The 15193-nt window shown below is 43.8% G+C and overlaps 1 protein-coding gene across 4 annotated transcripts in view; it reads left to right on the top strand.

The window, feature by feature from the left end:
• ERG (ERG, ETS transcription factor) overlaps positions 1-15193 on the top strand; it is a 326982-nt gene that overhangs the window by 306270 nt on the left and 5519 nt on the right. For all 4 annotated transcript variants that reach the window (XM_019525075.1, XM_019525073.1, XM_019525077.1 and 1 more), the window contains 3 exons: positions 541-612; positions 11762-11830; positions 13664-13720. In XM_019525075.1, coding sequence (XP_019380620.1) covers positions 541-612; positions 11762-11830; positions 13664-13720 — 198 coding nt within the window. The remainder of the gene's footprint in view (positions 1-540; positions 613-11761; positions 11831-13663; positions 13721-15193) is intronic.

Raw genomic sequence — 15193 nt, forward strand, 5'->3', positions numbered from 1 at the left:
AAAGTGATTTTAATGCCTGAAATAGTCAGAAAACATGTTTTTGTATCAAAGTGGATGTATACTGTTTCTCACTGTACATAGAGAATTAATTATCTGAGATCCTGACCCAAAGCCAATTTGAATAAACGAAAAGACTCACTGGCTTCACTGGGCTTTGGTTCATGCCATCAATTGTCTGCTGAAAATATATGCACGTTGCTAATGATGACCAGGCAGCACAACTTTGTATTTCACAACAAGGATGAAACCATTTGAAATGTGACATGAGCTTTTCTAAATTTGAAAAATTTAGACTTTATTTTCTTCCTTCTTGCACTGTCCTTTCACTGATGCATCACCACAGGTTTGAACAGGTTTACCCTGGCGTAAGGGAGATCAGTAACAAATTCTATAAACCACACTCCTGAGGAACAGGATATTTTTTAATGCAATTGATTCAACTAAATGTACTGTAGCTGACCATGGTGCATCAGAGGCACAAATAAGCATAAGACTGGGATAACCAATTCTAAAGTGGTTTGTCTCCTCTTCTGTTTACAGGAGGTGCAACTTTTATTTTCCCTAATACTTCAGTTTACCCTGAAGCAACACAAAGAATTACAACCAGGCCAGGTATGAATGATGACATTTTTTTTTTATGTGCTGTGATCTTGCTCAGTTACTCTCATGTAAGCTGTATCCCTATTTCTCCCTCCTGTGTGTATATAGGAGTTTGTAGGGGAGAAAGAGCAGCTTCATAAGCCTATGTTACTCATTATGCCTAGGGACAGATGGGCAAAAAGCCTGAGCCTGAATGATTCAGTCTTTGCAGGTTAGTTTAACCTGCAGACAGTGAACTGGTTTGCAAGTGGATAGATGCACATACCTGTAGTGTCTCAAGCCAGAAGGTGCTAGAGCACGCCTGCCAGCTACTAGCAAAGGGGAGGGAAGAGAGATGCCCTTCAAGGCTCTCATCTCTCCCTGCTGGAGCAGAGGGGACATGGCCAGGCACCAGCGGGGGCTAGCAGGTGGGAGAAGGGGGACAGCTGCTGCCAGAATGAGGAGTGGGGGAAAAGTCCTTTCTCTGAAGCAAGCATGTATTGAACACAGCAATTTGCAGCCTCAAGCATACATCAGGGAACTACCAAAAATCTTTGCCTAAGCTAAAATACAGCCCAGTAAAACACAGCATACACAACTTAGTCCAACTTAAAGTATAAACCAGGAAGAGAAGAGAAAGCCTTGCATGAATCTTCCGTAATCCTGAGGGCAGTGTCTCCTTACAGCCAAAAGGTATCAGGGCTTGTGGTAGAGGTGATAGCTTTTATTAGACTAACTAGATTTTTGCAAAAGAAATTCTTTAGTTTCATTAGTCCGCCTATGGGACAGGGTGCCTTGGTAGCGCAAGCAGTGTGGGGGTTTATTCCCCCCTCCCTTCTTATCTAACCAGTAGGGACCTCAACCAGGGTCTGCTGGGCAGGGCAAAGCAGCCTTCACCAGTGTCCCTCTCCTCCCTCCCCCATCTCTTTCCCAGACCCACTGTGAAATTAAATTAACCCCCTGGCTGCTGGCAAGCCATGGAGTCCATGGCCAAAGTGGGGAGGGGGGAGGGGCAGAGGGAGGAATTAACTCCCTCCTTGCCTGGCTACAAGCCACAGAGGTGCAGCCGGGCTAGCAAACCTCAGGTGCGGTCCAAGGTGATGGAGGAGGGAACTAAACTCCCTTTATGGCCCTTTGCCTCAGAGGCCATAGCAGGCTAACGCTGGCCATGCCCCACCCCTGTTCCTGTTAGAGAACAGAGGGGTTGCAGTGGAGCAGAGAGTCCTGCCCAGCCCAGAGAGCATGCTGGGATACTGGGGGACTGATTTAACTGAAACTAGCAAGGGGTCTGGGACAGACATTGCATAAACCTGGTTTGACCCAAATCAGTTAAGACTGATACTACATTCAACCAGGTTTATCTCAAACCAGTTTCAGCCATTTTCAGACTGGTTTATGAGCACTGAACATTTGTTCTGTTACAAGTTTAAACCAGTTTCTGATCACTTAAACTGTTTTATGTACAATGTCTGTCCTAGCCTATGTGTTGTCTTTGAGGCAGTTCAGTGTAGTGGTTAGAGCTCTGCACTGCCACTAAAGAAAACCATTAATCAATTAGTTCCTTGTCATTGCAGCGTAGGACATTGACAGTGCCCTCACCTCCCTTGCTTTTACCTACAGCATGCTCTGTGGCCTAGGAGGTACTTTCCTGTCTTGTGTTCTACACAAGCAATGCTTCCACACATCTACACATGAAACGTTATTTGACTACAGAAGAATAATTTTCACTGCCATAAAATAGCACTGCTGGGGACAGTACTGTCTTACAGTGGCAAAAATAACTGCTTAAATACTAGGGCTGCGTGAAACAGCACCATTTCATCTTGACTTCCATTTCACCATTTTGAAAGGACAGTGTTTCGTTTCATCATTTCATTTTGTTTTGAAGCACTGCTCCATTTAGTTTAATTGAAACTGTTTTGCTGTTTCGATGTTTCGCCTATAGGTTATAATGTGGAATCATAAAAATGCCTATAACTTTGCAATTTTTGTCTGATTTGGATGAAAATTGCAAGGATGGTAGACCCTCCTGAAGGCATGAAGCCTGCCAAGCTGCAAGGAGATAGGTGCAGGGGGTTTTGTGCAAGTGCACCTCAAACAACTGAAACCAAACTCATATCACTAGCCGGCAGAGGCAGCTTGCTGTCATCCCGTGAGCAGATCTTGCTTTCAGCCTGGGTCCGGTGCTGGGAAGACTGCTGCTGTTGCTGACTCCAGGCAGCAGTGGCAACCTCCTGCCATCCTGCATGCAGATCTGGGGGGCCCATGCCCCCTGGGAGGCCTGCACTCAGTGGTAGTGCTGGGAGGGCAGGTGTGGGGGGGCTACAGTGAATTTTGGGGTGGCAGCAGCCCCACTTTCCTCATTGCGGCCTGCCTTGAGCACTGGGGAGAGCATGGCGCCATCCTTGTTGCAGCCCCGGAAGCGGTGCCTGCAGCCACTGGGCTGAACTGTGCAAGGGAGTTCAGGGCACGATGCAGCCCAGTGGCTGCAGTCAGGCAGCATCCACCACTCCTGGGGCTGCAGCAGAGGTGGCACTGGGATCTTCCCGACGCTTGGTGGCAGCACTGGGAGGGCAGGTTGAGCTCCATGGGGCTGGTGGAGCCGCACAGACCTGGCTCTCTCCACCTCCTGCCGCTGGGCTGCATTCCAAGTGGCTCTGCCAGCCCTACAGAGCTGAGCCTGGTGGTAGGAGGCAGGGGAGAGCCATTGGCTACAGCTGCACTCGGAGCCAGGGCTGCGCTCTGAGCGGCTCCACTACTGGCTCTCTGCCGCCTCCCACCACCAGGCTCAGCTCCGTGGGGCTGCGGAGCCTCCAGCTGCTGGCTTGTGCTCACCAGGGCTGCACTCAGAGCCAAGGCTGTGCTCCAAGCAGCTCTGCCATCCCCTTGGAGCTCAGCTCTGTGGCGGGAAGTGGTGGAAGAGCCAATGGTGAAGCCACTCAGAGTGCAGCCCTGGTGAGCACAGCCCAGTGGCAGGAGGTTCCGCAACCCCATGGTGCTGAACCTGGCAGTGGGAGGTGGCAAGAGAGCCACTGGCCAGGGCTGTGCTCTGAGCAGCTCCACCACTGGCTATCCCACCACTGGGTTGAGCTCCATGGAGCTGGTGGAGCTGTTTAGAGTGCAGCCCTGGCTCTCCCCCACCTACCACCACCAGGCTGCACTCCGAGCAGCTCCCCAGCCCCACGGAGCTGAGCCTTGCAGCAGGAGGCAGCAGGAGGTGGGGGAGAGCCACTGGCCAGGGCTGCACTTGAAGCAAGGGCTGTGCTCCAAGTGGCTCTGCCACTGGCTTTCCTGCCACCAGGCTGAGCTTCATAGGGAAGACCGCAGCACAGCTCCCCAGTCTGCAGGTCTCTTGTTGCAGCTAGTGCCAGTGGCCCCTGAAAAGAGCTGGGGGAAGCAATCAGAGAGCTGGGGAATCCAACTGGGAACTGTGCCCGGTTTGATTCCCCAGCTGTCTGATCACTTCCCCAACAAAACCGGCTTTGAAACTCAAAATGTTTCGAGTGCCTTCATTTCATTTCAAAGCCTTTTATTTCATTTTGATTTTTCTGTTTCAAGCTTGAAACACATTGAAACAGCTTCAGAACACCTGCTGAAATTTTGCACAGCCCTACTAAATACATGTGCATGAATACCTCATGCTTCCTGAGGCCAGGGGGGCACAGCAACTGCCTGCAGGTGGCAATGGCGGCAGTGGGGACCACCCTCAGGTGGCCATGCTGACATCGGTGGCGAGGGTAGGCCAAGAGGGGACCACCCACGGCAGTTGTAGCTGTGGCGGGGGGGCGAGCGGCAACCAGTCTCAGAGGGTGCACATGCACCCCCTGTGTATCACTAATGTATATGTGTAAATGCTGACCTGGGCAGTCAGTCCAGGCAGCAGGGGCCAAACCCCTGCCTGCTGCCTAGCCACAGGGCTCTGCAGGCTGGGGCATTCTTGTGGCCCAGCCAGCCCCTCCACCACCTGACACTTCGTCCTGGAGCTGACTCCCCAGACTCCCTGCCAACTCAGTTGATATAATTTATTTAGACTTTTGAAAGATATTTGGCACAACATCTCACAAGCCCTGGGTTCAGACAGTAAGATAGGATTAAGAAATGGGAATCTTTCTTCATGAAAAAAAGTTAATAGCAGGTTACCCCAAGGTTTTTTTACTAGACCTGGTGGCGACTAAATCCAATTTCAATTTTATGCGCCTAAATGGCATTTATGTAGCCATGGCATAAAGGTGAAATATGGTTTAGCCGATGATGTTTAATATATTTATGAGTTATTTGGAAACAGGAATCTGACAGCCAAATTTGGTGATGACACAAAATTATTTAGATTAGTCAAATCCAAAGACGAATGTGAGGGACACCAGAAGAAGCTAACCAACGTGGAAGAATGACCAAGATGATGACAAATTAAAATGAAAGTTGACAAATGTAAAATACTGCATAGTGAAGAGAAAAAAAACTGAATTATTCATATACTTTGCTGGATTAACCCTGTTAATTCAGAAGAAATGACCTTTGTATAGACATAAGTATATCTGAATTTTTAGTAATGATCAAATGCAATTATATAATCCTTGGAATAATAAATGTAAGAACTATGAAATACAATTCTAATACACACAATATCTGCCTCCTAAAATATTTACATAATTATTGTAAAAAAACAATAGCTGTAAAGTTAAATTGAGAATACAAAGCATTAGCAAAATAAGAAATTAAATCTAATTCAACCAGTAGAGAAAAGATGTGCTTTCAGGAAAGATTTGAAATGAGAAGGGAAGCTTATCAAACAGCACAATAAAAGAAGCACAAGCTGCTTGGGAGAAATAATTTTTTGTATTAAGAATAATGAGATTTTACGAATGACCTGAAGGTAAATCCTCCTATTAGAACCTTGCACCTGCTAATGGATGCACAAGAGCAGACTCATTATTCCTATTTTTTAAATTTATGTTATAATAACACCTAGGACTTCTCATCAAGTTTCAGGGTACTATATCAGTTACCATGCAGATATATAACAAAGAATGCAGTTCTTTCCCCAGAGAGGTTACGGTCTACGTGAAAAGTCCCACTGTCAGGAAATCCATTTTGAGAGTCCTGAATTGAGTGCATTTCTGTGTCAATAGGAATGACATAATTTTATTTTGTGTACGTGAGGTGGCAAGAGAAAATAACTTAGAGATTATTTTAAGAGTATGCTTCCATTGGAGGTAAGCAAATATTGGACTTTCCTAAATTGGGACAAAAAGTTGAAAAATTACTCTTTTTCATAAAAGAAATTAAATTTTAATAAAGCATTCAGAAACGTGGAACATTTCATTTCAGCATTTATTAAAAGTAATGAAGCATTCTGAAACTCAGTATTTGAAATTAACAAATTTCAGTATGCTGGCCTAATACAAAATATTTTTTTTCAAGTCAATTCAACACTAAATTGCGTCTCTGTATAGTATCACATTGTCTTATAGGAGTTGTCATTTGGATGCTACATACCTCCATTCCCCCAAAGGGACAAAACTCTCTGCATAACTGCACCTTCCTAGATGTATCCTTTGTTATGCGACTACCAAGATACACAACATAGCTTAGTCAGAGAAGAGACCATGTTTCATCATGAGAGTCATAGTTCTGGAATTCTGGCCTAGATAAGGGGACAGAGCATCTAATACCTCTCATGAGAAACAGCAGCATCATTAGGAGGTACGATTAAATTTTTAACTGACATGAAATAAAACATTTTCAATTAATAATATTTTAGGTTCAATAAGCTGAAACATATTAATCTGTATCCAACTGACTCAAAACATTACATTTTGTTTTGGTTTTTCCAATAGAAAATAGAAAAATCTCAGAAAACTGAAATTTTTCCCACAGAACTTTTTGATTTTGCAAAAACTTCTTTTTCTGTCAAAATCTATTTCAGTAGAAAAATCCTGAGAGCTCTAGTTTTCAGAGAAGGCCCAAGTCTCAAGTAGATAGACTAGCATCTATAGTAGAATTTAACAGAGAACAGTCACCTGATTCTGAGTAAAAAGAAAAAGAGGCATAGAGGGTGCTAATTTTTGAAAAAATCAGCCAAATACTAGGAGGCAATTCCAGAAAAGGCAATAAAACATTGCCATTGTTAAAGCAATACAATGGAAAATAGGAAGTGAGCGAGGCTCCGGATGAATTAGAACAACTAAGGCATATTTCTCCAGCTATCATTACAATAAAACACCAGAAGTTTTTTGCACATTAAAAGTGAAGCAATGGTTTCTGTGGTAGCTCAGGAAGGCCTAATATGGTGTTGCCTGAATGTCTCATCAAACAGAAAAGTTCTCATCAAAGATATGCTCTAGATAAGAACCTATTGTACCATTTTCTCATGAATCAAAACAGACCTGCTTATCTACAATAGCAATATGTTTATCAAAACACAAATCATTGTCTAAATAAACTCCAAGATCCTGAACTAAGAATAAAGTATTAATTTAGAGGCTATTTCAAGCAGAACTAAGAACTGAATCTTTCTTTTAAAAGAGGGTGTAGTCACAAAGCTGTATGGGGATGGGCCTTGATTCAGAAGGAAAAGAGCTTTCTCACAGAACTAAATTTATACTTCTTAATGCTTTTCAGGTCTGTGATATTTTACAAAAATAAGTCCTTATAATTACAAGTATCAGTAATACACAGATCCACAAAATCCAGGCAGCTAGCGTCAGTATACAGATCTACAAGGACTTTCAATGTGAGAAAGTTGTTAAACCCTAAATAAAACCCAACTGACAAGGGAAGAGGTCAAATAGGATGGTGACAGGTACAAATCTGAATACTGTTATATTTTCCCTTTGGTCCTAGGTCTTTGGGGCAAGGGCTTTAAAGACATGGGACCTACCACATTTATACCTGACATTACACTTATCCAGTCTTTGCTTCTATATCATGTGCTGCTCCTCCAACACAGATTTTGGTGCTAGAGACAGACATTACACATAAACAGGTTTAAGTGATCAGAAACTGGTTTAAACCTGTAACAGAATAGATGTTCAGTGCAGATAAACCAGTTTGAAAATGGCTGAAACTGGTTTGAGATAAACCTGATTGAATGTAATATATCAGACATAATTGATTTGGTCCAAACTAGTTTATGCAATGTCTGTCCCAGACCCCTTGCTGGTTTAAGTTAAATCGGAGTCCCACAGCATCCCAGCATGCTCTCTGGGCTGGGCAGGGCTCTCTGCTCTACAGCAGGGCTGGCCCCTTCCCTCTGCTCCCTGGCTGGAGCTCGGCACAGACTTGCAGGCACAGCAGGGTCTGCTGGCCTCGCTGTGCCCCCCCTCACCACTCACTGCTTAAGCAGAGATCCCTTCCTCATCTCTGCCACAGCAGGGAATGTAGCCAGCATGTGGTATGCTAGCTAATACTGAGAGGGGTCTGTGTGTGTCTCTCTCCAATTGCACAGGCAGACAGAACAGTGACCACTTAGGGCTTTTGGAGCTAATCAACAGGTCAACTGGTAAGCTGTTTAAGAAGATTGAAGTAATGTGGAGAAAGGCTATTTTTTGGCTAATTGGGTTATAAAGACTGTTATCAGCCCTTCCCTCGCTCCTCCAGCTGGCTTGCTTGCCTGTCAGTTTGCTGCAGACAGTATGACAAAGCAGGGAGGGAAAAGCTCTGTATCATCAACAGCTGCATGCACTGCACACATACCCTTGCCTCAGAGTGCTAACCTGGGGCTGGAAACACTCCTGCCCCTTGATCAGCCAGCTGGGAATAGCCTGGGACCATGCAGGCAGACATCCTGAATGAGAGAGTCCTGCCAGAGCCTGGCAGCACCCCACTCAGCTCAGCTCCCTGCAGAAGAGAAGGGAGGGCTGCTCTAGCACCCCCCGCACTCAGCTTCTAGCCTGACCCACTGCAGGCATGTGCCTAAATTTCCTCAGTCCAGAGAGAATGTCTGTCCAGTTTCAAACCAGTTCAGCCTAGCCAGGTTAAACTAACCTGCAATGATTGAATCAATTCAGGCTTTTTGAATGTCTGTCCCTAGCCTGGGTGTTATGCAGGCACAAAGGTGGGAAGATACCAGTCACAACCATTAGGTGGGAATACCACCAGCCTGGGATGTTTCTTATCAATCAAGTGACACACTTCCACCTCCTCTCCTGCCCCCCCAGGGGTACACTGGGCCTGGAGGTGGGGAGGAGAGGAGGAAAGAGGCATAGCAAAACAAGGAGGATCAGGCAAGAGTGTGGATGGGGCATGATGTACTCTGAAATCCTCTGCTAGTATGGGATCCATTGAGGACTACAGTCACACAGCACTGGTTCAGAGCGGCCCCTCAGCTATTCTAAACTTTATACAGGGAAGTGAGCAGAGGATCAGGGTTACATGAACGATTTGATGACAACCCACTTCTTTCTTCTGTTGTGTTGAGTAGACTCTGGACACAGCAGGAAATATGACCCTTTGTCTCTTCATTTTCTTTTATGACAGTAAGGTCTTCAGAGCAGGCCCTAACTCTAACTATACTCTCTAAAAGTACAGAGGACCATTGGATCCCAACCTGATACTAATTTCTGGGTGCTACTGTAATTCAGCTGGCAAACAGTAATAATAGTAAAGTCTACTGTTGTTCAGCTCAAGAATTAATCCCTGTACTTATCACTATTTTCAATGTTTTTAAAAGAAAACAATCAGAGATGAAAGTGTAAAAATCATGGATAAAAAAGCATTTTGGGTTAAAATGTAATGCAATTGAAAAATGCATCTCTCAGCAAAAGCAAAGTTGTTAAAGTGTAAGATTCCAGCCGCCCCAAGTGCTGGTAGTGCCAGTCAATCCCTCAAGCCAAACAGACTAAATAAATTAAAGTCAATTGGGTTGTGAATTACACATTACACTTTGTTTCCATTCCACTTTGTCTCATAGTGTATGAAAATGGGCAGAGGTACATAGAGCCATACATAGAGTCCAATCCTCTTTGGGACTTGTTCATGACGTTCTACCTGATTTTGTTTTAACGGTTGTCAGGCAACTTTTCTAAATGGAAGCAAAGATCGTATTAAGAATCTACCATCCAAAGGACTATATGTGTCTATCTTAATACTGCACTGATTTGGCAATAAGCAATATATTTAATTCCCTTTCTTGAATTCTCAAAGCAGGACAAAAAGTTATACATTGACTTAGTAGAAATAGTAGCTAACATGCCAAAGTCAATTATGGAAATGCACAAGAAAGCAAAAACCTTTTTTGAAAGTGAAATTAACCCCTGCATATTTCCTATACTGTATATTTTAAAGAATTTAGTTAGGACAGATGTAAAGAAAATTCCTGAATAGATGAAAAGTAAAAGCAAATGAGACAAGGAACAGATACATAAGTTCCTTGTCTCAGAAAGCTTGAAATAATTTAAACAGTATAACAAGAAAAAAAGCTAGCACAAGAGGGAGAATACAGGGCAAATGACAAGGAAAGCAGTTGGAAAGCCTCTGAAGAGATTTCCTTAGAGTTACTGTTGGGCATTAAGGGTTGTAGGCAGGTAATATATCATATCATGTTAACTTCTCAATTTCTGGGTTTCCTTCAGTAACTGTGAAATTGCCACCCCCATACTGACAATGGGAAATGCTCAAGTGTAGGCCCACAGCTAATTATGAAACAAAAAGAGGTATTTTATGTAAATGATTATGAAGGCTGAATATGAAATTGGTAAGTGCACAAGAGGTGGAAGATTGTGCCAAGTGTGAGGAAGGAGCTATGCACAGGGGAGTGTAAGAAATGGCTGATATATGCGAATAAAGTTAACAGAGCGAAGGGCTCACAAAACGGGAAACAGGAACAGCTGTATGTGTATGAAAGAGGTACACAGTAAGTAGTACAATCCAAGTAGCTGTTAACGAGAGAGGAAATGGTTCCAAATTTAGTGTTGTTAGTAAGATTGATAATAAATGGTTTCTTTAATCAGAAAAATTGTGGAATATTAACAAGAAATAAAGAGTTGGTTTTGTTGGAGGGTTGGGGGGGGGTAAGTCTTAGTAGTTGCTTAGTGCAATATTATAAAAAACTACAGAACCATGCTGTCCCAGATATCCTTACTAGGTGCAACCTACAAGAACGAGGAAACACTTAAGCTTTCCATATTACAAGCAGCAACCAGAAAGCCTGGATTTATCTCAGAAAGGGACAACAACATACTAGCAAGTTACAAAACAGTAAAGAGGCTAACCAATAACACAGCAGGTGGTGTGTGAGGGGACACACATAGACTGACTTTTTGTGGGTGCTGGAACAGAGGCAGTGATGCTTAAAACTTCAACAGCTATGTCTTCCAACAGAACAAAGTAAGCAGAAGTGGCTAGAAACCAGCTTACAGCAAAGTCTCGAGGCTCTGGAGTGAGGAAGAGGGAATTTGTTGGAGAGGTAGGCTGCAGCCAGGTTTATGCTGCTACCAAATTTCAAATTGTATAGGGTGTGGTTTTCAGTGTCACCCTTGAGCCTCGCTGATTGCAGTTCCCCAGCCTAGTCCTGCTACTCTGCACCAGCCAGAGACCTAACTGAGCCTGGACCAGTTCCTGCTTCCGTTCCAGTGCCCACAGGTCAGGTACATCTCTGCTATCCAGGGCACCGAATATACTAGTTACACCTCTGGAGACCACAGTCCCTCTTTTAAAACAATGAATGGCAGAAGAGGCCTCCATCTCACCCTTACATCATAGGCACCTAGTGGATCTGACACTTAATCTTCCCTCTAACCTCTGTGGAAGCTTGACATCTATCCACTGAACATGGCTGCAACACAAGTTGTCCACATGTCCACCATGCCCTTTTCCTTATAACTGAGTGGAAGAGAAAAGGTTAAAGACAGGAGCAGAATTGTGAAGAATTTTGCAGGTAAGGATTAGGAGTCTAAAGACTAGGTGGAAGGTGACAAGATACCAAAAAATATATATAGTACAGTAGCGGGCAAATGAGGTGATTTTTTTTTTTTTTGCACTGCCAAGATTGAATAAACGTTGGGGAGTGATGTCAGTCATGTTGTTAGGGAGGCCAGGGGGCAGCTGTCAGTGTAAGAAAAGAGTAAAAGTACAAGGATTTGGGTTATAGGAATCCTTATTTCAGTAATATCGTTGCATGCAGTGTTTTAGAACATGTTACACTATACCATACATACCTGAGACAGTGTATTTTCCTGTACAGATTTGCCTTATGATCAAGCCAGAAGATCAGCATGGACAACTCACAGTCATCCTGCTCCTCAGTCTAAAGGTAACACATCTGCTTACTTTCCAACCTAGAGGCCCAGTTCATGACAGGCAGAATTCCAGTGCAGTTTTAACTCAAACCAAAGCAGCAATATCAAGTATCAGAATGCTGCCGTTGTGTTTTTTAAACTGTTATGACTCAGGTGTCTAGAGTGGGTATCTGTGTATCAAGAGCTGATCTAAGAACTTGAATGAGGAATTGGGTGCATTACATTTAGGGTCAAAATTTCAAAATCAGAAGAGTTTGGAGAAATGTTAAAGTCTTAGTTATCTCTATATTCAGTGTCTATTTACGAATAAAGTAAATGTAAGTGCAAGTGCTGTAGACTCTGCAGGAAGATAGGTTAAGATCCCTCCGATGTAGCTGAAATATATTTAAATGATGGGGGTCTCCTAAATGTTGTTCTTTAAAGCCTTTGGGCTCCATTTTCCCATCTATGGTTGCATGCAGAAAAGACTCAGTGTCCAAAGAAGAGAGGAGTTCTGCCTCTATAAGGAAGAGCATTATTATACATTAACTCTCAGATGTGTTAAGGTCTCTTAAAAGTATCCACACATAAGGAAAAACAGGTCTCTTTCCTTGTGAGTTTCACAAGAAGTTACTTAGAAGAATTTGATTTTTCCTCTTTGTGTACATCAGTACTTCTGACAGGAACCAATAGAAATATGCTTGGATGGAACTTGCCATTCACTGGAGATTATGGTGTTAGAATTCCTGATCTGCGATGCCAACAAGTCCAATAAGTAGTGCCTGGTTTAACCCACAAAATCACAGCCCCAGCTTGCTAATATCATGGCCTGATTATGGTGAGGACTGCCATTTTCATTAGCCCAGATCACAGTGTCCCCCCATTCCCCCAGTTGGCTGAGGTGGCAGGTTTAGGTCCCGGTTTAATTGCAGCAGCAGAGGCCTTCCTTCCAAGACCTCTGATAGCTGCTGAAAAGTAGACAGCCCTGGCTCGAGGTGCGGGAGAGACTGTTTGCTTCACTGGGCAGGAAAACTGGGGCACAGGGAGTTGGGGGTGCCTGGGGGCTACTTTGGCAGACAGGCTTGGCACCAGGTAGGGGAGGGACTGTTTGCTCCTCTGCATGTGCATTTTCTTCCTCCAACCCCCAGTGCTGCAGTTGTCACACCCAGAGGAGCAAACAGCATCTCCCCTACCCAGTGCCAGGGCCATCTGCCAAGGCAGCCCCCAGGCACCCCCACCCCCTGCACCCCAGTTTTCCTTCCCAGAGAAGCAAACAGCCCCTCCCCTCCCCATCCCCAGGCTCTCTCCTCCCCCTGTCCCTTTTGCAACCCCTTCCCCCCACCTCACCTGGGCTGCTGGACTTTTGCAGCTGGCTGGGGAATGCTTTCCCCAGTCTGTGGCAGCCATCCTGTTGAAACGAAATGCCATGACATAGCTGCTTGCTGGGGAGTTGCCCAGCAAGCGGCCATGTCATGGCATTTAGTTGCAGATTGCATTTTTTGTGAAAATCACCTAATTTCATGATTTTCACGAAAAATGCAAAATCACAATTTAAACCAAGCCCTACCAATAAGCATGCATATATATGTATAGTAATAGCTATGTCCTTCCAATAGAGCTAAAATCTGTTCTCATTGAAGCCAGAAGGACACTTGCCTTTATTTCACTATGTGATCACCTGCATATTCAGTTGAGCTTATCAATCCGAATTCCAGTGTTTTCATCATCAGATGCCACACTGTTGGAAGTCCAGCAAGTTGTTGCTCCTTGTGCCAGTGGTAACTTTGGCCTTTTCAATGTAAGATAACTTTGGTGAGGGATTTTCAAACTGGAAAATTAAATAAATGTATCCATTTTTGTATTTTCAGCTACACAGCCATCATCATCAGCAGTGTCCAAAACAGAAGACCAGCGTCCTCAGTTAGGTGTGTGTAATTTTAAGTTAGACCTGTGTGGCAGGGAATATATTACATGTTTCCAGAAAGGCAGTACAGTGTGCCAACAGGTAGCCTACTGGGAACGCTTTTCAAAGTATGGAGTTTCCTCATGTAGCCTTGTCACTTCATATATTTGTCTGTGTGTCCTGTCCATGCAGCTGACTCTCAAACTGCAGTTCTTGTGGTTACAAATCAAAGAGCTTAGAATACATGCTAACAATTTGCTGTAAAGTCAGACATGGTGAAACTGCATCATTGCCAACATACTGTCATATCCCCACCATGACCTGCTTTTCGTACTGTTTAAAGGATCCTCATAACTGATTAAACTGATTAAATCCTTATAACTGATTAATCAGAAAAGATGGAAGCTAAAGATGACAAAGGCTTCTGTACCCGGAGGATGCCGTGGGTAGATGGATTTGGATATTATGTTTTCTAGATGGACTTCAAGTTATTATTCTGGTTTATGTTATAGCTGAATAAGAATATGTGCATGGCTACATCTCATTAACTTGAGCTGTTTACATACAGTGTTTGGGAGGTATTTTATTACCGTTTGTCAAAATAGCATTTCCTAGTTGTAGCTAATTTGAGCTCCCGCATACTAGAGACCCTTGAGAAAGGTAGTGACATTTAATGTAAGTCTTGTAGATCACTTATTAGCTTTGTATGAACTGCGCACAGTATTTTACGAATATAAAAAATGCCACCTGATTATCCCCTGATCTGTCATCCATTTGAGAGTAGCTCCCAGGAGGATGAGGCTGTTGGGAAATGAGAAAACCTAGCAACAGTCACATGACCAGAGGGCTTAAAGCTGCATTAATGCCCTGTAGTTTTGGCTCTGGTATTTGTGGCTCTCTATTCCCTTTTCCTTCCTATTTCTTTTCCCAGGAAGAAGCCACTGAAATTCCATGGTACCTGGCTACTTAACTCTCTCAGGCTCCTTTGAAAATCCTAAGAAATTACATAGAACATTCCTTGATTGACCAAGTGTTCAAAGAAAAATTAACTCAGCTTCATCTCTTGTGTTCGGCTACGTACTTGGTTCACAAGAATGGAAGATAGAGTGGATAATAGATTTAAGAGAAAGAGCGAGAGAAAGGGGCCCTTTGAATATATTATATTGGATTCTTTAGGCCAAATGTCCAGCATCTAAATATGCTTGCACATGTGTGCACCTATTGATCCATTAAGAAGCAACAGAAAACCAGTGTCCCAACACTGATTTTTTCATTTTCATGTCAGTGAATGTCTTCTATTCAAGGAAGCAGGAAAACTATCCAAAGGAGGGAAAAAGACATCAGTTTCTTCAGTTTCCCTCTTCTCCCGTCAGAAAGTACCTACCACTCCCAGAATGTAGGGACCACAATCACCTTCCTCTAATTCTTACTCCATGGGAGCCTCACGATTTCAGCTACTGCCATCTTAGCTACTGAACCCCCCCCCCCCCCCCCC

Source organism: Gavialis gangeticus, unplaced genomic scaffold (genome assembly GCF_001723915.1).
Source record: "Gavialis gangeticus isolate Ggan-Ray unplaced genomic scaffold, GavGan_comp1, whole genome shotgun sequence".
NCBI lineage: Eukaryota > Metazoa > Chordata > Crocodylia > Gavialidae > Gavialis > Gavialis gangeticus.